The sequence below is a fragment of the Corythoichthys intestinalis genome, chromosome 1 (assembly GCF_030265065.1).
Source record: "Corythoichthys intestinalis isolate RoL2023-P3 chromosome 1, ASM3026506v1, whole genome shotgun sequence".
Classification (NCBI taxonomy): domain Eukaryota; kingdom Metazoa; phylum Chordata; class Actinopteri; order Syngnathiformes; family Syngnathidae; genus Corythoichthys; species Corythoichthys intestinalis.
Window position 1 is genome coordinate 22,832,614 of NC_080395.1, and position 22,745 is coordinate 22,855,358.

General features: G+C 41.4%; 1 protein-coding gene across 2 annotated transcripts in view; it reads right to left on the reverse strand.

Annotated features, from left to right (window-relative positions):
- Positions 1–22,745, reverse strand: part of fn1b (fibronectin 1b) — a 42,997-nt gene that overhangs the window by 624 nt on the left and 19,628 nt on the right. The window contains exons 19-45 of one of the 2 annotated variants that reach the window (XM_057830896.1): positions 22,311–22,589; positions 21,960–22,223; positions 21,788–21,882; positions 17,496–17,664; positions 17,332–17,418; positions 17,005–17,196; positions 13,668–13,946; positions 8,804–8,995; positions 8,634–8,723; positions 8,280–8,546; positions 8,088–8,204; positions 7,837–7,998; positions 7,609–7,764; positions 7,214–7,330; positions 6,845–7,114; positions 6,579–6,766; positions 6,327–6,414; positions 6,068–6,247; positions 5,901–5,990; positions 5,553–5,741; positions 5,381–5,470; positions 4,873–5,300; positions 4,660–4,798; positions 4,420–4,578; positions 4,210–4,335; positions 4,025–4,131; positions 61–156 (exon numbers count right to left, since the gene is read on the reverse strand). In XM_057830896.1, the coding sequence (XP_057686879.1) occupies positions 61–156; positions 4,025–4,131; positions 4,210–4,335; positions 4,420–4,578; positions 4,660–4,798; positions 4,873–5,300; positions 5,381–5,470; positions 5,553–5,741; positions 5,901–5,990; positions 6,068–6,247; positions 6,327–6,414; positions 6,579–6,766; positions 6,845–7,114; positions 7,214–7,330; positions 7,609–7,764; positions 7,837–7,998; positions 8,088–8,204; positions 8,280–8,546; positions 8,634–8,723; positions 8,804–8,995; positions 13,668–13,946; positions 17,005–17,196; positions 17,332–17,418; positions 17,496–17,664; positions 21,788–21,882; positions 21,960–22,223; positions 22,311–22,589 (4,616 nt within the window). The remainder of the gene's footprint in view (positions 1–60; positions 157–4,024; positions 4,132–4,209; positions 4,336–4,419; positions 4,579–4,659; positions 4,799–4,872; positions 5,301–5,380; positions 5,471–5,552; positions 5,742–5,900; positions 5,991–6,067; positions 6,248–6,326; positions 6,415–6,578; positions 6,767–6,844; positions 7,115–7,213; positions 7,331–7,608; positions 7,765–7,836; positions 7,999–8,087; positions 8,205–8,279; positions 8,547–8,633; positions 8,724–8,803; positions 8,996–13,667; positions 13,947–17,004; positions 17,197–17,331; positions 17,419–17,495; positions 17,665–21,787; positions 21,883–21,959; positions 22,224–22,310; positions 22,590–22,745) is intronic. The other variant, XM_057830904.1, reaches the window with a different exon arrangement.

Genomic DNA, 22,745 nt, shown 5'->3' on the forward strand with positions numbered 1-22,745 from the left:
ACTGCTAAAACATTTGCTCACAAAGCAAAACCTGTTTTCATTGGTATCGCCTTCGCTTACAGGTTTACGAAGAGTATTGTCTCCATATCGAGTGGGCTGCATCACGGCGGCGTCTGTGTCCGATGCCGGTCGGCGGCAGTTCTCGCATCGCCAGCCCTGTCCCGACGAAATGCCAACAATCATACGTTTGTTTAATCCGCGTATTAGAACATTGTGCTCTGACAAAAGTTCTTTATTGTTTAAAGGTTCCGTGTTTGGAACACACCTCACGAATAAAATGTGTTCATTTTTTATAGATTAAATTTTTGTAATAAATTAATTGTGACACATGCATTCAAGTCCCACCCTACACACACACAACTGAATTGGACGTCTATCATTGTTAGTGGCAGGCAATGAATTGAATATATAAAATTCTTAAATTCAGACTTATTGGGGGGCATAACAAGAATGTTTTTGTTTTTATTCAATTAAAATGTATTTTGATTAACATTTTATTCATTCATAATTTCATCTTCATTTACAGTGAGGCAAATAAGTATTTAGTCAACCACTAATTGTGCAAGTTCTCCGACTTGAAAATATTAGAGAGGCCTGTAATTGTCAACATGGGTAAACCTCAACCATGAGAGACATAATGTGAAAAAAAAAAAAAAAAAAAAAAAACATTGTTTGATTTTTAAAGAATTTATTTGCAAATCATGGTGGAAAACAAGTATTTGGTCAATACCAAAAGTTGATCTCAATTCTTTGTTATGTACCCTTTGTTGGCAATAACGGAGGACAAACGTTTTCTGTAACTCTTCACAAGCTTTTCACACACTGTTATTTTGGCCCATTCTTCCATGCAGATCTCTAGAGCAGTGATGTTTTGGGGCTGTCGTTGGGCAACACGGACTTTCAACTCCCTCCACAGATTTTCTATGGGGTTGAGATTTGGAGACTGGCTAGGCCACTCCAGGACCTTGAAATGCTTCTTACGAAGCCACTCCTTTGTTGCCCTGGCTGTGTGTTTGGGATCATTGTCATGCTGAAAGACCCAGCCACGTCTCATCTTCTATGCCCTTGCTGATTGAAGGAGATTTACACTCAAAATATCTCGATACATGGCCCCATTCATTCTTTCCTTTACACAGATCAGTCGTCCTGGTCCCTCTGCAGAAAAACAGCCCCAAAGCATGAAGTTTCCACCCATATGCTTCACAGTGGGTATGGTGTTCTTCGGATGCAATTCAGTATTCTTTCTCCTCCAAACACGAGAACCTGTGTTTCAACCCAAAAGTTCTACTTTGGTTTCATCTGGCCAAAACACATTCTCCCAGTCCTCTTCTGGATCATCCAAATGCTCTCTAGCGAACCGCAGACGGGCCTGGACGTGTACTTTCTTCAGCAGGGGGACACGTCTGGCAGTGCAGGATTTGAGTCCCTGGCGGCGCATTGTATTACTGATAGTAGCCTTTGTTACTGTGGTTCCAGCTCTCTGTAGGTCATTCACTAGGTCCCCCGTGTGGTTCTGGGATTTTTGCTCACCGTTCTTACTATCATTTTGACACCACGGGGTGAGATCTTGCATGGAGCCCCAGATCGAGGGAGATTATCAGTGGTCTTGTATGTCTTCCATTTTCTAATAATTGCTCCCACAGTTGATTTCTTTCTTCTTCCCAGCCTGGTGCAGTTCTACAATTTTGTCTCTGGTGTCCTTCGACAGCTCTTTGGTCTTGGCCATAGTGGAGTTTGGAGTGTGACTGACTGAGGTTGTGGACAGGTGTCCTTTATACCGATAATAAGTTGAAACAGGTGCCATTAATACAGGTAAAAAGTGGAGCCTCGTTAGACCTCGTTAGAAGAAGTTAGACCTCTTTGACAGCCAGAAATCTTGCTTGTTTGTAGGTGACCAAATACTTATTTTCTTTGGTCTTGGCCATAGTGGAGTTTGGAGTGTGACTGACTGAGCTTGTGGACAGGTGTCATTTATACCGATAATGTTAAAACAAGTGCCATTAATACAGGTAACGAGTGGAGCCTCGTTAGAAGAAGTTAGACCTCTTTGACATCCAGAAATCTTGCTTGTTTGTAGGTGACCAAATAGTTATTTTCCACTTTAATTTGGAAATAAATTTGCCGCACTGTATTAGGATTCTTCTCTGGCATTCTCCCATCCGAGTACAAACGCCAGATTCTGATTAGGTGTTTTTCAGGGTAGGATGGCTGTAATATACGAGGTCCATCCATATCCATACGAGGATATATGAGGCACCCCTGTACACAAGCTACAGCCATCAACTGACTGACGGATGGACCCGCTAAACTCAGACCCACTGCAAACCAGGCTGTGCTCCAGTCTTTCTTGTTTTGTAACACATGGTAAGATTGGTTTCTTGGCACAATAGCACACTTGTTGGAATTTGTATTAATATTAACATGTTGATTTTATTTCTTGCAGGCACTGGATGCACAAAAATTCAATCCAATAGAGTGGCATTTTTCCCAGCCAGTGCCAATGGGTCGTGTCACTAATGTGAGATGTGCTGCGCCTCTCCCTCACTCTCCTCACCGGAATTTAGGATGTGTTTCAAGCTAGGCTGCGCTCCATCTTGCTTGTTTGGAAACACAGTAAGATTTGATTTCTTATCTTGGCAAGAGAGAATATTCAATGTTGCTTTAGCCTTTAAAGGTCTGTGCTGAGTGATCATCACACACTGTAACTTGTTGCGTTTGCATTAGCATCGACTTAAGCGTGGCGAGCATCCTCTTAAACGTTTTTTTTTCCTGTTTTTGTTTTTTACATACAGTTCAGTACAATGTACAGTTTTCCTGCTGAATGTGTATTATTGGCACAAAGCTAGCTTAACAATATGTGCTCGTCTGTCTATGTTCATTCGAAATTGTTGGAAAACATTATTTTTGGACTAAAACATTTGAATTTTACAGACAAATGAGTCACTGTCGACTAGTACTGCAATAATTAATCTCGAGTATTCAATTAGAAGGAAAAAAATTCAAATTAAATTTTGCTGCTTTAAGTATTCGTTGATTTAAAGTGGTGTTGTAATGGTTTGTTTTGAAAGGGTTTGCATTTCGTTTTACTGATTTGGGTGGATACACTGCCCTCTAGTCTGCCTCATTTCCCATGGCTGAATCCCGCTGCTCCCTGTTAAGACTAACATAAGCTAAGTTTTTGTTTGAGCTAATGTTTTTTTTTTAATGCATTTGTAATTTAGTTTAAAGGTATATTTAGCCGTTTTTTGTGGGAATACGCGTTTGAACTATTTGTTAAGAGCATTGTAAAAAAAAGACGTTGGCATTTTATAGCATTTAAACTGGCGGACTTTTGCTATATTAGTTAGCCAGTTGTTCTTTTGTTGTACAAAAATCCTTTATATATATATATATATATATATACTGTGTGAGGCTCAGGTCAGGTATTTTAATTTTTTATGTTCCTTATCCGATTACTCGATTATTCGAACTAACTAGTTCATCGATTAATCGACTACTAAAATAATCGTTAGCTGCAGGCCTACTGTTGACTAAAACTAGACGAAATTTGTATGAGATTTCGTCGACTAAAAGTAGATGAAAACGAACGCATTTTGAAATAACGAAAATATAACTAAGAATAATACTTATTTTCGTCCAAAAGACTAAGACAACAAATAAAAGGGCTACCCACAACAACACTGTTACTATAATTGGTTGTGTATGTGCTTACCTGGAATTCAATAAATAGTTGGAATTCTATGGGTGTGTAATTTCTAATCAAAATGCTTTGGGGAAAAAAACTATATCGGCTTACAAAACCGGCTGCAGTATCTACATCAGCCTTTGAAAAGCCAATATAAGAAATTATTATGATTGAGACCAGGCAAAATTAACATTTGGCATACAAGTGTGCGCTGCATGACCCAAAATATGACATCCATATATGCGAGTGCCATGTCTTTATGGATTTAAATTTTCTTTTAATTACCAAAATTAGTCATTTGGCCTTATAAGGGTTAAACAAAGGAGTTCCGCTTGGTACCTGCTGTCCGCCGTAGCAAGTGCAGGTGCAGATGGCGCCTAGGTAATCTTTCTGCCACTGGTTGCCCACCTGGAATGTTTTCCCTTCATCGTAGCACACAGATTCATCTGCCAACAAATGTAGTCACTTCAGTACAGTGTTCTTATGCATACTATTGGCAGAAAATTAATGTGTTAAATCCTTACGTGGTTCACACTTAAACTCTCCTTTGCCATTTCCCAAGCAGGTGCAGCTCATCAAGTGACCGTTCTCTGCTTGGCGGTCCCATTTGTCGCCCACGCGATAGTTTTTGCCGCTGTCGTGGCACCACTCTAATGGACCGCATCAGAAAAGAATCATGTGTAATATCCCCTCTTTTTTGGATTTGCTATTATCTTGTAAAGGATGGAGCTTACTGGACGAGTCGCATCTAAAGTGGCCCCTTCCCAGACCGAGACATGTGCACCACAGCTTGAAGCCCGTCTCGGACATGCGTTCCCACTGAGCACCAACGTCGTGGTACGTGGCGGTGAACGTGTCGTAGCAGCTGTCATCGGTTGAAGGAATCTCTTGGACTGACGGTAGACAAGATGTTATCATGAATATACATGCTTAAAGGCTTTCCTCGTGTGTGTCCGAAGGAGTTGGGGACTTACTTGTGTTGCCAGCGGTGACGAGCTGCTCCAGCACCTTGTGTTTAAGCGCTCCCTTCAGCGCCTCCACAATCACATTGTAGTCGGCCCCTGGAGTGAGGCCTATCAATGTGGCGGTGGTGGTTGTGCCTGGCAACCGCACCTAAATATACAATATAATAAAATGTTACACCAGTATCCAAAAGACCAGTACATGTGGGAAGTCAGTTTCATTACCTGGAACATCTGCTCATCCAATTGCGTTACTGGATTGCAGGTCACCAAGTACGCGTTGCTCTGACCATGCGGCTTCCAGGAAATGGCGGTCCTAGTTTGAGCCTCCTGTGGGAGATTTGTCTCATTGGCAAACACGGCGCCAAAGGGCACGTTGAGCTTGACGTAGGGCTTCCGTCGACCGTCAGAGTCAGGTAGGGGGACGAAGACCAAGGGCTCTTGAACGCGATCGTAAGGTGATTGTGGGGTGACCCCATTGTTGTTGTTGAACTCGGTATACTCCACGTGTTGACTTTGACCGCCGAGTCCATCCTGGCCATTGGTGCCCACCAGCTGGACTCGGTTGTCCAAGTCGGTATCAGGCACGTCCAGCCTATCGGTGACACCTCCGGGGTAGTGGGGGAGCGGGACAGGAAGCAAGGAGTCTGGTTCTAGGAACAAGATATGATGTTCCGTCATGAGCGATACCAGTCAATACTGTATTTGCATGGAATGTTAATGAAATACTTACGAGTCCTGATTCTGCCCACAAGAGGAGTGCTTCTCTGTGTGTTCTGGATGGCAACAATCTTGATGATATACTCAGTGGCTGGTTTCAAGCCTGATCATACACAATAAGTACAGTAACATCTTAACTGCCGTTCTGTTCATTAGCAACCATTCCAGTTTGTTTGCACACTGACCCGATATGGTTGCGTAGTTCTGTCCGGCATGGGGCCGAGGCTTGAGCTCCGTGGGAGTCGCTCTGGGCTCGGCGTAGGTGATGTAGTAGCCCGTGATTGGTGTGGCTGGTGGTTGCCAAGTGAATGAGATGTAGGTGGGTGTCAGAGACGTCACCTGGAGGTTGGTGGGTGCTTGGACTGCCGGTTTTGCTACAGAGAAAATGTCATGTTAAGCCTCAGGGATGCAGGGTGTTTAATCCATTTTAAATGGGAGGCTTTGAATTTTGCAACCCAGTTAAGATTGCGATTACACATACTGCTAGTCAACCAGACATGTTGGTGCATGCGTGTACAAACACTAACACTTACCTGTTTGAACAGTCAGAGATACGGGAGTACTCCTTGTGTTGCCGTTCAGGGTGTACATTTTGACAGAATAGGTGGTGCCAGGCTTTAGACCTTCCAAAACACATGAACGCACAGTGAGACAACAGTAACTTGTTTCAGAACATATTTCAGTTTTTTCCCAAGCGAACCTGTGACAGTGTAACTGTATACATCTGCTGGGATGGTTTTGGTGATCGTGGGACGCGAGCTGCCTTGGGGCGTGGCTTCGATAAGGAAACCAGTTATGGTTTCTACCTTGGCGCGCCAGTTGAGGGTGAAAGAGTCGTCCTTCACATCCATGATACGCACACGGCGGGGTGGACTTACATCTGTACGGCAGAGGATGGCCATTTTCGCAATAATATTTGACACGTACCCCAACAACAATTGGGAAAACCCCTCCAATACCTTCCAGTGTGGTTGCCTCGCCCTCCAGTGGTCTGCTGGTGACAGAGTTCTTAAGTGCATAGACATGGATCAGGTATCTGGTGGCCACCTGAGGTACAAGTTGAGACATTCATAAGTAGAATACTTTTTTAAGCTATTAATTTAAAAAAGACAAAATCAGTAAAGTCAACTGCAGTTGTGATCTATATTGTTTGAACTCTTTGGGTCTTGTCCTTTCCTGTCTATAGTTTAAAACAAGAAATTTATCATTACCATGAGTCCAGGAACGACCACACGTGTAGTGTCAGGAGCTACGTTGAGCTCCTTGGCGGGGCTGTTGACGTTCTCGGGATTAACGACCACACGGTACCCTGATAGTCGCGCGTTGGGTGCTTGCCACGACACAGCAAAGGAGGTGGGCGCCACCTCTGAGATGACCATATTTGTTGGAGCGGGTATGACTGAGAGGGATGGACATGTGGGTCAAATGTGTGAAATTGGAGCCTATCCTGACAGCATTTCTAGTAAGTGTTTTCTACCTGTGGCCTGCGTTCCCACTAATGGTGGGCTGGGTGTGCGGCCGTTAAGGGCAATGACCTTGACAGTGTACTCCGTCCCGGCTCGAAGGCCTTTTATGGCCACGCTGTCCTGATTGCCTCTGGGTGCAGGACGCAGCTCCCTCTCGCCATCTTCGGGGCTGGAGTAGAGAACGCGGTACGATGTCACGGTACCCTCGGGACTGTCCCAAGCGATGCGCATGGAGTTGGCGTCGATGTCGGAAAAGGTCAGGTCTTTAGGACGATCCATTGCTGTGAGAAAATGTAGAAGAGAATTGAGGATCAATCTGTAAACAAAGTTCAAGTTGTCTTTGAAATCTTTTAGTTGAAATAGATGTGAACGGTGCAGACCTGTGATGGCATTTTCCACCACTGGAGAGGAGGGCTGGCCATCGGTACCCAGGGCAGAGACGCTCACAACATACTCAACAGTGGGCATCAGGCCTGTGAGGGTCATCTCCGTTTGAGCTGGAAAGAAAAACAATACGACTTTTTAAAAAACTGTAAAATTGGTAGTGTTGTTCATAGGACTACAATGGAGACCTGACCAGGACTTGCCAAAAATCATGAATCACTGAGAATAAGTCAAGATCAAGATTTAAGGTACACAAGACTAAGACCGCTACAGAGAAGGATACTGAGACCAGGATGGAGTCTTTTAAAAATCCAGTCCAAGGCCAGACAAAGACCTTCAGAACTTGTCTAGGACCAACAAGATTTTACTGTAAGTACAGGGCATTCCTTACCAGGAGAGACATCCTTGGAGTAGGAGGGTCCCAGGCCATTTTTAGGGGCGCCTGTGACTCTATAGCCTGTGATGGGCCCCCGAGCAGGGGACCAGCGTACCGTGATGGCATTGTCGCTCACATCAGTTACATCCATGTTACTGGGTGGCTCAATATCTAAAGAAAAAAATAGATATCAATTCTTATCGTCCAGTTTAAAGAAGCTGTGCTCCTTTCAATTCACTTTACCAGTCTTATGTGTGATGTAGACCGGAGTGTTGGATGTGGGGTTATCGCCTCTTCCGGTAACGGCGTAAACCGTGATGGTATAGTCGCTACCTGGCTGCAGACCAGTGATGGTAGCTGTAGTCTGAGTGCCTGGGATGGTGAACTCTTGAGGAGCCACCCCACCTGGAAATTGAAATTGACAAAACAACCAAATCTTTGAAAAATGATAGAGGAAAAAAGACGTAATACAGTTGTTTCAGAAGAAAGCAGACCTGTGCCTTCATAAGTGATTCGGTATTGATTGACAGAAACAGAGGGGGCGTCCCAGCGAATAGTGATGCTTGTTGGAGAAGACGACACCACTTCCAGATCAGTGGGCGCATCCGAAACTGCAGATGTGGGGAAGATTCATCATGTTTCAAGAACTGAAGGACAGAAATACTCAACTTTCTCATTCCACTTACTCGTGGCTTGTGTGCCAGTCACTGGTTGACTCTCCTGGTTGCCCTTGACCGCGTACAAAGCGACCTGATATTCGGTCTCCGGAGTCAGTCCTGTCAAAATGTAGTGAGTCCTGCTAGGTGGAACTCTCTCATCCTTGGTGCGACCACCACTCGTCCTCTGATGGCGGATTCGGTAGCCCGTGATCTTTGAGGTGGGGGCCCGCCAATTGATGGTAAAGGAGTTGGTTTTTATGTCAGAAAATTCCAGAGCGGTCGGAGAATCCAGCGCTGGAAGAGCATTAAGGGTTATACCGTATGGTTAAGTCACTGATTGAATCTGTTTCAATGTCGTGATTTTTAACTGCTTGTACTTACTTGTTTTTTGTGTTCCTATGGCCGGATTGCTCTCTCGCTCTCCGTACATATACACCACGCTGATACGATATTCAGTGTCAGGAAGCAAATCTGAAGGTAATGGAAGGGTAACATGTTAGGAATCTACAGTTTCTCCTAAATGCAAAAATGTTTTTGAGTTGTGGCCTTACTTTCCAGCAAGAAGGTGTTGGAAGCACCGCCGACATTGACCTCCTTAAAATCACGGTCATCAGTCACAGGTGCGTAACGGATGACGAAGTTGGAGATGTCGCTCGGGGTGGCAACGTGGGGGACGGTCCATGTGACCCGGATGTGGTCGGGACCTACGCCTCCAAATTGCAAGTTGGTAGGAGCTGGAATCACTGAGGACGAGGGAATATCAGCTTGAGCTCATGTAGAAAATCACTTCTGCTTTGAAACGTCCGACAGTGGTACCCTGACTTACGAACAAAGCAACTTACAAGTTCTTCAAGTTACGAATAATCTGTCAGTGGAATTCGGGGGCAAAAATTTCACATAAGAGTGAGTTTCACTGGCACTCCACTGCTAAATGGCAGCAGCCAACTTTACAACATAGTGTGAAGGTACAGACAAATGTTGGGTAATGTATTTTTTTTTTTTTTTAAGATATTTTGCCAACTAATTTTTCCCTGAATCTTGCATTCTAAGCAAGTGAGTGCTGAAAAGTTTTTCACCAGCATGTGCACTGAACTTGCTTTAAGCTGTTTATTACCACTCAAACTTGAATTTTAATTAGAAAGCCATATAAAACATGTTTGTTTTGTGTTATTAGTGTATTTTGATTTGTAAAATATCGTACTATATTTTATCTTTTAGGTGTTTTTGGTGGGCTACAACACTTAATTGGCATTTTAATTTTTTTTTTGAAACTTGATTCGACATCTCTTTAGCCTATTACCATGATTATCATAAGTCATATTTTGACCAAATTGTGATATCTGCCTAACGCCACTCTCCTAATATTGCTGCATCATCCTGCCTTATTGCATTTGTAACCTGACTAGAAGAACATTATACATAGTATTATCATTATGATTAAAGGTGCACCAGGCGGGTGGGGCAAATTTGAACAAATTTTGGTTGATTGGTGATTAGTCAATCACAAAAAATATATAACCGATCTCGACCGTCGACTGCGTCTTGAGCCGGTTTGTAACATTAACCCCTTCCGACCCGCATTTTTTCTGCTGGGCAAAAAAAAACAAAAATCTGCGCTAATTTTTACTCTACTCAAACACCAGAACAAAGTGCAATTTTTTGGTCGGGGATATTTCATAATTTTATTGTTTAATTTAAATGTTAACGTTAGTGTGTATTTAATGAGAAATGAGCACTCTACGTTATTCTTTTTTAAGTTGCATTTGGTCAGCCATTTTCAAAGAGCCAAAAATAGCAAAGACGGCGTGCCAAACCTCATGGTTTGATTTCGATAGGTAAAGTTTCATCCAATAATCTCCCAGAAGTGGCAATAACAACTAAATTCAGTGTATTCATTGGTTGAGAGACGCGAACGCGTCATGTCCATCAGCAGTATGCTGAAGTCTGAATTATAATTATTATCAGCATACAAATGCAGTTGTTGGGTAGTTTCATACTTTCGTGACACTAACATGTTGTTTGCGATTGTAATGTCTGCTACTTTTTGCTACGTTCATGTCGGAAGGATTGAAATTTTTATCGACGTTCCAGATACTCACTGTGTGGTAAAATGCTCAGTTGGCTCACATTCAAACTATGCCAACATGTAAAGGCATTATGATGCCAAAAAGTAGTTAGTAGTTCTGTCCTCCAGGGAAATATTAATTTCCTTAAACCTTCACATTTTCTTTTTGTTAAGTAAAATACTACAGCATTTTATTTTTTGGCAAAGAATGCTAAAATTAAATTGATTATTTTAGTAGTTTGGAAATAAACATTTGCAGTTCAAGCTTTTAAAAACTCGGTGATCCACCACAAAATTGATCAGTACACCTATACTTTATTATGTTCTTGTTGTTTTTATTTGTTGTAAACTTGTTCACACACCTGAATGAACTTCCAGTTAGGATTCTAGTAAAATACTTATGAGCTAGCTGAAAAATGTGTTTTCCTCTCTTCTGATTCTTTTAATAAGACTCAGGCAATTTTGCTATTAGGCTAACGATATGAGTAATTTCAATTACGAGTGTGCTCGTAGAACAAATTCATCTTGTAAATCACGGTACCACTGTTCAATAAGTGAGTCATTCCAGAGCTGGGGTACATTCTCTGAAATTTCGAACAATCCACGCCCAAAACAGAGAAACAGGCACTTTGTTGTGTAAATTGTCGCTGTGGAGTAAAAAAAAAAAAAAAACATTTCCTAAATCTTATTTTAATGATCAAATAGCTCTTGAAAACCATTTAAAGGTACTGTACGAAATTTTAATGTTAATTTAAAATACTTTTCAACTTAATGCATGCTTCACCAATGCCCTGATGAGTACACAGAGTCCTGAGATTTTAATTGGGACTGCCCCCCAAAAAAGGCCTTTTTCCCCCCAATGGGGCGCCATTTGTAAAGCAGCACATGCTGAAAATTACGACATTTTCTCACATTTAGCGCCACAGAGTGTTGAAAACGTGGTGTGAAATTTTTAGAGTCACTTTTTTTTGCACATTTACAACATTATTTAGTAACCTAATTATTCATTTTTGAATAAGACGTTTTGGACCTGAATGTTTAAATCCAGAAATAAATATTTAATTTAAATCTTAAATTTATATCCTAAATGCTAAATCTTGAAACGGTTGGAACTAGATATTTAGCTTAATACGCAAATTCACATGACTGGAGACTGGAAGTAACAAAATAAAAGCTGAGGCACACAAAATATTCTTTAAATAGTTTCTCCTAAATATGTATTTTACCTATATATTGTTATTATCACAATGACTCATGTCCAAGAGCAGACTGCCACCGTTGAGTAGGTTTTATTCATTTTCAAGCAACGTAAACAGACAGTCTGAGCTGCTCCACCAGCTTTTATTTTGTTACTTCCGGTCTCCAGTCATGCGAATTTACATATTAAGCTAAATATATAGTTCCGACCGTTTCCTGATTTAACATTTGGGATATAAATTTAAGATTTAAATTAAATATTTAGTTCTGGATTTAAACAATCAGGTCCAAAACTTCTTATTCAAAAAATAAATATTTAAGTTGCTAAATAATGTTGTAAATGTGCAAAAAAAGTGGCTCTAAAAATTTCACACCATTTTAAACACTGTGTGGCGCTAAATGTGAGAAAATGTTGTCGTCATTTTAAGCATGTGCTGCTTTACAAACGGCGCCCCATATCCCCCACCTTCAGTAGAGGTTACAGTGCCTAACTGTGCCATGGAAAATCATCCACTTTCACATAATTGATGTGAAAAAGTTTTTTGAAAATGAATCCACAAACGTGCCGATGATAAGGTGTCAGTGCTGTCCGATGGTCTGTAAATCATGCAATACCCTTCCATATCAGTAGGTGTCAATAGGAAGCTAATTACAGGTAGTCCCCAGGTTACGACGTACCCGACTTACGTTTTTTTTTTTTTTTTTAAATTCATGTACTTTTATTTTGTGATGCATGCCTTTATTTTGGCACAGAGAGCATAGAGCAGGTTGTACTTCCATAAGCAAGAGCATTTAGACACTGCCCATCCCACAAATGGCATGAACATATGAAGAAGACCGCAGCCGAGTGAAGAGGTGACAGCCTGCGCGCACATTTGTTGCTCGTGAAGCATCCAGAGGCGACGATTGTATATAACCCCTTTTGTACTGTTTATTGTACGTTTTAATTGTGGTCAAATACTTGGGGCGAGTTTATGTGATTGTTTTAGGTGATGTGCGGATGCTAACTGATACACGCTAATCGTTTGTTATTGCTGTATCAGCAGCTACTTGTAGATACAAATTTGAATTGCTCTTATTGATGATGAGACTGATATAGGTTCATTTTATTTTAGTTTCAGTCTGCAAGTGTTGATGTCATGAGCATCTGAATAAAGTCAGCAAACCACAAGGACGTCTGACATCGTCATTTCGGAGCTTAGCTCACTGTCTAGCTAGGACCTATCTCCAACGTCTTGGCGATGAGAGTACAATGACGTATTATACATGTTTTTCGATATACTGTATATATTTTTTATATTTAGAAGGTGTTTAGAGGTGTTCAAAGGGTAAATTCCGACTTAAGCGGAAATCCGGGTTACATCGCCAGCGCAAGAACGGAACTCGTTCGTAAACCGGGGACTACCTGTACTTTGTTAAGTGTATGAGGTTTGAGTGGCGTTGTGGTTAGTGGTAACGGCATGGTGAACTAGCTAGCGAAACTATAACGGTGAAAAAGTTTCTTAATAGGAAAAATGCTAACTCAGAACTGGACACTAGACAAAAGTCATTGAATGGCGGTAAAAAGAAAGCAAAGACTGTTTCCTCTTTGAGTCTATGTTGTGAGGCAATAAGCAAAAACCTATCTTTCATTGGGATTTACACTACACTGTAAAGAACCAAACATAGTAGGCTAATAAAAGGTTGAAAAACATTGCAATAGAGAGTGTTCGTGTCAACATTTTGGGGAAACGTGCATGTTCACCTCCCCGCGAATGCAATGCTGTTTCACCGAGCCTCGCCTAGTCTCTGCTTGGCAAAAACACTTTCTTAACCCACTTAAGACTTGCTGCTAACAGTAAGCAATCACGTTTGCCGTTTTTACGTTGCTGATGCCGATTTGATGGGCCAAACGTTTGTTGCTTTAGGCTGGAGGTTGCAGTCGCGAGTAAAAAAGTGACAAATTCCATATAGCATTTTTTAAACCTAATTTTTAAATGTAACGGATAATTTGGAGTTTTAAATCTGCATATGTTGGTGCCAAAATGTACCACCAATTCTGGAATGAACTACGTAAAATACAAGAAAGATGTCATTGTCAAAAAGTGCTTTTAGAAAATCAATGTCATCGAAGCTCCGTCCTCTTCATACATAAAGTGAAATATTAAAATCACCCGCTTGCGTTTGCTTTGTGTGTGTGGTCGGCTCGCTTTCCCCCTCTTCCGTAACCGTGACGATACTGATGTCATAGTCCACGCCAGGCTCCAAACCGCGAAGCGTGTAATACCCGGCCGATGCGTCCACCATGTCTTGAAAAATTGGCAGGCTCTCGCCCGCCGTCGCGACCGTTATCCGGTAACCCGTTAGGGTGGAATAGTTCAGAGGGATCCAGCGCAGGCCAATGGTGGTGTCAGTAATGTCGACAAAGTGAATATGTCTCGGTGGGCGTATGTCTGCAAGGGTTAGGCCAGGGTGCAAAGCGCAAGCGACATTAGGAGGACACAAAGACTTCCATTAATTAAAACATTCAGTGCCAGGACAAATACATTCAACACATTTGACAGAAAATCAACAGATGCAGCCATGCTTCAATTATTTGACGATCACACACAAGATCTTCATGCAAAAAAGTGAGACAAAGACCCCAGTAAATGCAGGTTATCGTGGAAAAAGCTCGATTGAACAACACGTAAGCTGTGTTAAATTATATTAAACAATGGTATAATGTCACACACAATGATAAAACAGACAATTGCATTGTATTGATTCATGGGCAGCAGAAAGTGAAGCTTTATAGGGTTAATAATGTGATTTAAACAGCCGTATAATAGGTGTTATGTTTATGATATCATGAGGTCTAAACTGTATAGCGAGTTACATTTAACGCGTTATTGGGCATTTATTTTATTTTTGTATTTTATTGTTTATTGTCATCATCATCGGTATCTTTGACAGTTACAAGATAGCATTGTGATAAGATTAATTAACCCGAAGAAAAGACAAGGGCTAACGGGAGAATCCTGGACTTATTTAACTCACTGGCTACCATTGACGGTGCTAGATGTCCAATACATTTCGACCCCATTCTAAAATCGATTGGACGTCTAGCTATCAGTGGCTTTAAAAGATGAGCATTCGCAGCCAATCCTCCTAGTTTTAATGAATTGGGATGTTTACAATTGTCAATGGAAAGCTCTGAGTTAAAGGGCAGATGAAGAGTTTTTCGGATTTCAGTGTAATTTGACGAATTTAAACTTCGGACGTGTTCGACTACGGTAATTTTCGGACTATAGGACCTGACTATAAGCCGCACCCCACAAATTTAACACGAAAACATTTGTGCATGGATAAGCCGCACTGGACTGTCAGCCGCACCTACCAAATTTGACAAGAAAAGTATTTGTTCATGTACAGTGGGGCAAATTAGTATTTAGTCAATCACTAATTGTGCAAGTTCTCCCACTTGAAAATATTAGGCCTTTAATTGTCAACATGGGTAAACCTCAACCATGAGAGACAATGTGGAAAAAAAAAACTGAAAATCACATTGTTTGATTTTTAAAAAATTTATTTGCAAATCATGGTGGAAAATAAGTATTTGGTCAAAACCAAAAGTTCATCTAAATACTTTCTTATGTACCCTTTGTTGGCAATAACGGAGGCCAAACGTTTTCTGTAACTCTTCACAATTTTTTCACACACTGTTGCTGGTATTTTGGCCCATTCCTCCATGCAGATCTCCTCTAGAGCAGTGATGTTTTGGGGCTGTCGTTGGGCAACACGGACTTTCAACTCCTTCCACAGATTTTCTATGGGGTTGAGATCTGAAGACTGGCTAGGCCACTCCAGCACCTTGAAATGCTTCTTACGAAGCCACTCCTTTGTTGCCCTGGCTGTGTGTTTGGGATCATTGTCATGCTGAAAGACCCAGCCACGTCTCATCTTCAATGCCCTTGCTGATGGAAGGAGATTTTCACTCAAAATCTCTCGATACATGGCCCCATTCATTCTTTCCTTTACACAGATCAGTCGTCCTGGTCCCTTTGCAGAAAAACAGCCAGAAAGCATGATGTTTCCAACCCCATGCTTCACAGTGGGTATGGTGTTCGTTAGATGCAATTCAGTATTCTTCCTCCTCCAAACACGAGAACCTGTGTTTCTACCAAAAACTTCTATTTTGGTTTCATCTGACCATAACACATTTTCCCAGTCCTCTTCTGGATCATCCAAATGCTCTCTAGCGAACCGCAGACGGGCCTGGACGTGTACTGGCTTCAGCAGGGAGACACGTCTGGCAGTGCAGGATTTTAGTCCCTGGCGGCGCATTGTGTTACTTATAGTAGCCTTTGTTACTGTGGTCCCAGCTCTCTTTAGGTCATTCACTAGGTCCCCCCATGTGTTTCTGGTATTTTTGCTCACCGTTCTTGTTATCATTTTGACGCCACGGGGTGAGATCTTGCATGGAGCCCCAGATCGAGGGAGATTATCAGAGGTCTTGTATGTCTTCCATTTTCTAATAATTGCTCCCACAGTTGATTTCTTTACACCAAGCCTTTTACCTATTGCAGATTCAGTCTTCCCAGCCTGGTGCAGGTCTACAATTTTGTCTCTGGTGTCCTTCGACAGCTCTTTGGTCTTGGCCATAGTGGAGTTTGGAGTGTGACTGACTGAGCTTGTGGATAGGTGTCTTTTATACCGATAATGAGTTAAAACAGGTGCCATTAATACAGGTAACGAGTGGAACCTCGTTAGACCTCGTTAGAAGAAGTTAGATCTCTTTGACAGGCAGAAATCTTGCTTGTTTGTAGGTGACCAAATACTTATTTTTCACTCTAATTTGGAAATAAATTCTTTAAAAATCAAACAATGTGATTTTCTGTTTTTTTTTCCCCACATTCTGTCTCTCATGGTTAAGGTTTACCCATGTTGACAATTACAGGCCTCTCTAATCTTTTCAAGTAGGAGAACTTGCACAATTGGTGGTTGACTAAATACTTATTTGCCCCACTGTATAAGGATACATAAAAGTTTTTTTTTATTATACTTTGGAGAAAAAAGTTAAAAAAAAAAAAACATGTCCTATAAGTATCTCTTTTCAAGGATAAATCTAAATAAATACATTGAACACACACACACTATTACTTTTTATTTTTTTACTACTGCTACTTCGCGGTTTTTCACTTATCGCGGCGGGTTCTGATCCCCATTAATGGCGAAAAACAAGTGATCATTGTATATCTTCTCTCCATTTCTGACTACAGTTCTGTGTTGATGATGACTACTTGGGCCTTTAAAAAAAAGCATGGTATAACTACACAATTGGCACTGGCCGATACCACACAGAGGGTATCAAAATCTGTATCGGCAGCAAAAAATGGTATCGGTGCAACACTAGTTATAATCACACGGTAAATTTCCTCTGATCTCACCCAGCTGTTTTTTTCATCTCTCACTCAAGAAACACACTTTGTACGAAGCATGTCAAAAGACTTTTCTTGTAGTAGCACCTACCTGTGGTGATAATGGTCGACACAGGCAGACTTTCCAAATGGTCCTTGACGGCAAACACGCTGATGTTGTACTCTACCCCGAGATTCAGGTTCTCCAGCACGCATGAGGTTTGATCGGCCCTCACAAACTCCTCAATGCTGTTTCCTTTCTGCCCGCTGGTCGGCGTGCTGGACACTCGGTATCCTGTGATATCTGAAAAGCGAACGGTTGGAAAAAATGACGTCAAATTTTGCTTATTTGTGAGTTACTGTAAGAAGTTGAAAAGATGTACGGGAAGAGGTCAAAGTCTAGACTCGGTGGGCTCCGGGCAGCCCGGTCAATATTTACCTGGTGTTTTGGAGGCTGTCCAGAGGACGGCCAGATCTCCTGTGTCAGAGTTGGACTGGACTCTCAGGTCAGTTGGAGGAGACAAGGCTGCACGCAAACCACAACACAATCATTGAGCCGGTGGAAAAGATTGATCCCTAGAAGATTGCTGAAAATCGACTCACAAGTGACAATGTTTCGGGTAATGGGGTTTCCACGGGGGCGTCCGTTAAAAATGGGCTGGACGCTGTATGTGTACTGAGTTCCGGGAATCAGACCGGTTACAAGAAGGCGCCCGGTGTCGGAGGTTCTGTGTCTCGGAGACTCTCCCTGCTGGCTGGGGAGAACAGACAGCTGGAAAGAAGATCAGATCAGAAAATGAGAAAAGCACACATTACTGGAGACGGCAAAGACATGACATAATAATGTTAAGACACTCGAACATCCACGCGAGCACTTTTGAACTACAGTTGACCTTTTGAAACTTTTTAACCCTTTATAGGGCACTCGTTGCACTCATCTGACAGGCACTGACAAATGAGCAAGAACAGCACTCCCAGTTTAAAGCTTTCAGGGACAATGGTCAATACAGTGGACATCTATTCAAAAGTTATCATTCGCTTACCTTATTCAGTGACAGCCTAGGTTACAGAGTATGTGTTTTGGTAGTTGGTAAAAGAGAGAAATTTGCTATTGAAAACTCTTGATTATGTAGTTTTTTTTTTTAATTGTCTATTGCAAATGCTAAAATGTCAAATGGGTGCCACAAAATTTTGTCCCAAAGGCCGCAATTGGCCCAAGGACCACAAATTTGATACCCTTGCATTATCAAACGATTGCTGCAAGCCCTCCAAATCAAAATGGCTCTATCGCCGTCAAAGGCAGCCAATGAGCTAATACACGAAAGTAATAATAGTGTAATTTTTTCTACTATAAGTCGTTTTTCATAGTTTAGCTGCAATTTAAACAGACAGACAGCAGCGACATTTATATGTTGTATTGTTTAGGCTATAGTTATCTGAAAAACTTAAATGTTTTAACAGTTCACTATTTATCCTGTTGTTCTCCATTTCATTGTTATGCTTGTTCTTAAATTTCAGGTAAATCAAACAATTGCCATCCAAAAATGCGACTTACAATAGTTCAGTGCGACTTACCGTAATTTTCAGACTAGAAGCCGCTACTTTTTTCCCTCATTTTGAATCCTGCGCGTTACAGTCCAGTCCGGCTTATTTTTTGATTTATTTGAGTTAATAGGTAACACCTTATTTGACAGCGACGTCATATGACTGCCATAAGACCGTCATAATTATGAAATGACACTATAATGGGCATTAGTGAATACTTATGACTGATGTCATTAAGTGTCATCCGGCAAATTATGTCTCTAACTCCATTTATGTCGAGCTTGGATCTTTTACAAAAGTGAGACAATTAGCCGGATGACACAAAATGATATCTGTCATTTGCATTTACTGGCATGGCAGTCTCATGTCATAATTATGAGCGTCTTATGACAGTCTTATGGCGCCACTTGTTACCAAATATCACAATTAGCAATTAATGAAACAACTGGAACAGTAAATGAAGAAATAATTAGCACAGAACATAAATTTGATTGTTATTTACATTTGTAGCGCTGCCATGCATGCTAGGAGGCATGTTGGAAGACAACAGTCTCGACAGCAGGTGGCAGCAAAGGTTGACTGTCTCCCTCAAAGGAGAAGTGATGGCCAAATGAAGCTTTTCAGCCAATTGGTTCAATGCTTTATGGTGGTTCATTTGTTCTTATGACAGTCTTATGATGCCGATGTCAAAGTGTTACCGGTTAATATCTGTTAGTGTGAATATCCCACAATACAGTGAGGACAGCTGCGGCTTATAGTCCACTGTGGTCTATGATCTATGAAAAAATGCCGTTTTTCTGTCAAATTTGGTGGGTGGCGGCCAGTGTAGTTAATAACGGCGTTAGAATATAACGGCGTTACTAACGGCGTTATTTTTTTTCAGTAGTGAGTAATCTCATTAATTACTTTTCTCATCTTGGCAACACCGTTACCGTTACTGAGGATGGAAAGGCGTGCGTTAATATGCGTTGCTATATTGGTTGAATGACGCGATAAAAGTCTGAGGGAGACGGACTCACCGAGACGACGGAGCAGAGCAGGAGTGGGGAGGAGGCAAAAAAGTTGTGACGCCGAGTAAACGCGATGCTTGGTGGCTCCAATAATACCTGACTGTAGCCGATAGCCTACAAACTAGGCCCACATGATATGGTAGACATGGTAGATGTCACATATATATTGAACTAGATGCGAAATGACAGACATGGGGGCGTTAGCAACATGTACAGTGTAGGAACTAGATGCGTTAGTAAACAGCCGCCATCTTAAAGCTGTAGACTTCTTAGGAAGGCTCTGTTGTAGAGAACCTTCCTAGAACCTAACTTTTTATCTAAAATACTCCTAAATCGGCAAAATCTTGACTTGAATCTATCTTTAAATGGTGAAACGGTTTTAAAACTTCCACATGTCAAAAGTAGACAGAAGGGAACTAACTCAATAATGGGAGCAATTTTAACAACTTTTAACGGTTTAACAGTTTTTTTTTTTTTTTTTTTTTTTTTTTTTTTTGAGGGAAAAACAAAACAAAACATGAAAATTATCACGAGTTACTTAGCCAAGTAACTAATTGCTCTTACATTGAGGTAACTGAGTTACTAACGCAATTACTTTTGGGGAGAAGTAATTTATAACTATAATTAATTACTTTTTTAAAGTAAGATTAACAACACTGGTGGCGGTTTATAGTCAGGTGTACCTTATAGTCCGAAAATGACGATGTCTTTTTTTTTTTTTTTTTACTATTCATTAGAGGAGTTCCAAAAAATCGATTATTACATGCATCGCGATTCGACACGTGACGATTCGATTACGATTCATAAAGGTTAAAAAACGATTATTTTCACTCCTAACAACGCTCGTAGCGAAACGAAATTCAAGACACGTCTGCGGCCCGGACACCGTTAACGGACGCACACACAACGTTATGATGGATGCTCCCAGTTACTGGAAGATAGATTTACTCCTTTTTAAAAGACTGGAAAATAAATTTGTGTATATGGCAGGCAGGACCAGAAGCCGGTCGCGCTTTTGTGCGCATTTTTAGAGCGAGAGGGGAAGAGAGATAGTTCTTTGCTCGTTGCTCCTTGCCTTTCAGATGACCAGCTGTAGTTTTAAGGCATTTCAATTAAAAAAAATATCCTGAGTGTGTTGCTAAGACCCGTGTGCATCTATAAGAGGTGAGTACAAGAACCCTCTTGTACTGTTTAGCCTTTATTGTTGTTGTTTTTGAGATGTTAATAGTTAGCGCCGAGCGCTAAGCTAATGAGCTAATTCGCTAACGTGTATTTCATATGCAGAACTTGTAAAACCATGATAAAGTACAGTGGTAACACTACAAACATGCGAAATAGAAAGAGAAGAAAGTGCGCGCGCTGTAATGAGTGTGAGTGTAGCAGTGTCAAGACCAGTTGAGATTTCCACCTGTTACTCCAAGAGGTAACACTGTGAAAACAAAGTATATTGGTTAAAAGAAGTCTTATTTCTAAAGATACTTTGTTTGTGTACAGAAAATGTCGAATTCATTCCACCAGTGTAAATTTCATTGCATTGTTGAGAGAAATGAGTACTCCCTTTAAAATAGTTAAGCATTTTGCACTTTCTTGTAAAACGAAATAAATAAAAAAGCAGCTTAAGGGCAGCTTTTTGTTGTATGGGCATTATTCCATCTTTCCTGTTGAATCATAAGGATATTTTAAATAAATAATGGACATAAATTTGCTTGGCTGCTTTAGTAATCAGTGCTGCACGATGCATCGATAATCGTGATAACCGCGATAACCGCGATCATAGACGATATCGCGATAATCGATTGAATATCGAATCGTGGCGTCCTGAATCGCAATCGAATCGAATCGTGGGGTGCCTAAGATGGCACACCCCTACTATTCATTGTGCATTCTTTGGCTGGTGCGACTTATACTCAGGTGCAACTTTTAGACTGAAAAAGTAGATAAATCTTTTTTTAACAACGATCTTTTTTTTTTAATTTTTTATTTTTTTACTCGAGTCCGATACTCTATTCAACAAATGAAAGTGGAAGGGTTAATTTCAAGTTGGCTGTTGTAGCTAGTGATTTTTTTCTGAAAGCAGTCTGAGGAAGGAAATGTTAGTTCTGTCCTGTCCTACACAAAATGTAAATATTGTGGTTTACATAAAAACACAAATTTTCATGTCTACATATGTGAATACCAGGAGATTATTAGGTTATTTTTTTCTTAATTACCAAGAACAGACACTTGTCCTATACAGGGTTAGCATCCAATTGTTCAGCCGAATTCAGAATAAAACCAAAAGCTTAAAAAAAAAAAAAACATTGATGAACTGCAAAACTGGACGAAGCCAGCAAGGCTTACCTTGTAGCTAAATCTGCGGACAGGTATCCAGGTGATGATGATGGAGGTATCAGTAACCTCTGTGTTGAAAGCCGGTGCATTTCCCATCTGGGGTGCTAGAAAACCGAATGCGAGAAAAATGTAACAAACCAGCAGTTTATTCAATGAAAGCTATTTTGTTTCTCGCACTGACCTGTTGTGAAATACATGGTAACCGGCTCACTAAGTACGCTATCCAGCTCTGAGTGCAGAACAGCAGTATAATCGGTTTCGGGACGCAGATTCCTCAGAGCGTATTGGGTGACACCGCCGGGGATTCTCTTCTCGATGGGGCTGGAGCCCTGGATGCTCAGTAAGAGACGATAGCCAGACACCACGGCGCGAGGAGCTTCCCAAATCACCAGAGCGCTGTCTGGACCGATGTCAGTGAACTGTACGTTGGTGGGAGCGTCCGGTTCTGGAGAAGGTTAGAAAGTCATTTGGCTGATTTAGATGATGTGCGAGTCTTTAAATGTTTGTGTTTGTTCATCAGGACAACACTTACTGGTAACCATCTCCCCCATGAGCGGCTCGCTCTCCACACCCCCGTTAATGGCGTAGACGTAGAAGCGGTAAAGCGTGCCAGGCTGCAGGTGGGTGATGTCAGCGTATGCGTTGGGCGAGACCGGCAGCTGGAGAGGTCGGATCTCGCTGCCGTCGGGCCCAATGGGAGAGAAGGTGACCCTGTAACCCGTCACTTCACTGGGTGGCCCGTTCCACGTGATGGTGATCTTTACATCTGTGACCTCGTAGAACTGCAAGTCGGTGGGCGCTGCCACTTCCTCTGTCACACAAAATCAATGGAGAAAACTGATAAAAAAGACAGCAAAGTTAATGCCAAAAACTGAAGTGTACGTCATTTTCTGGAAACGTTTAAATTAAACAGCATTCATAAGGTAAAAAGTTGAGCTCAGCCTTGCAGATTAATCAATTCTTGCAT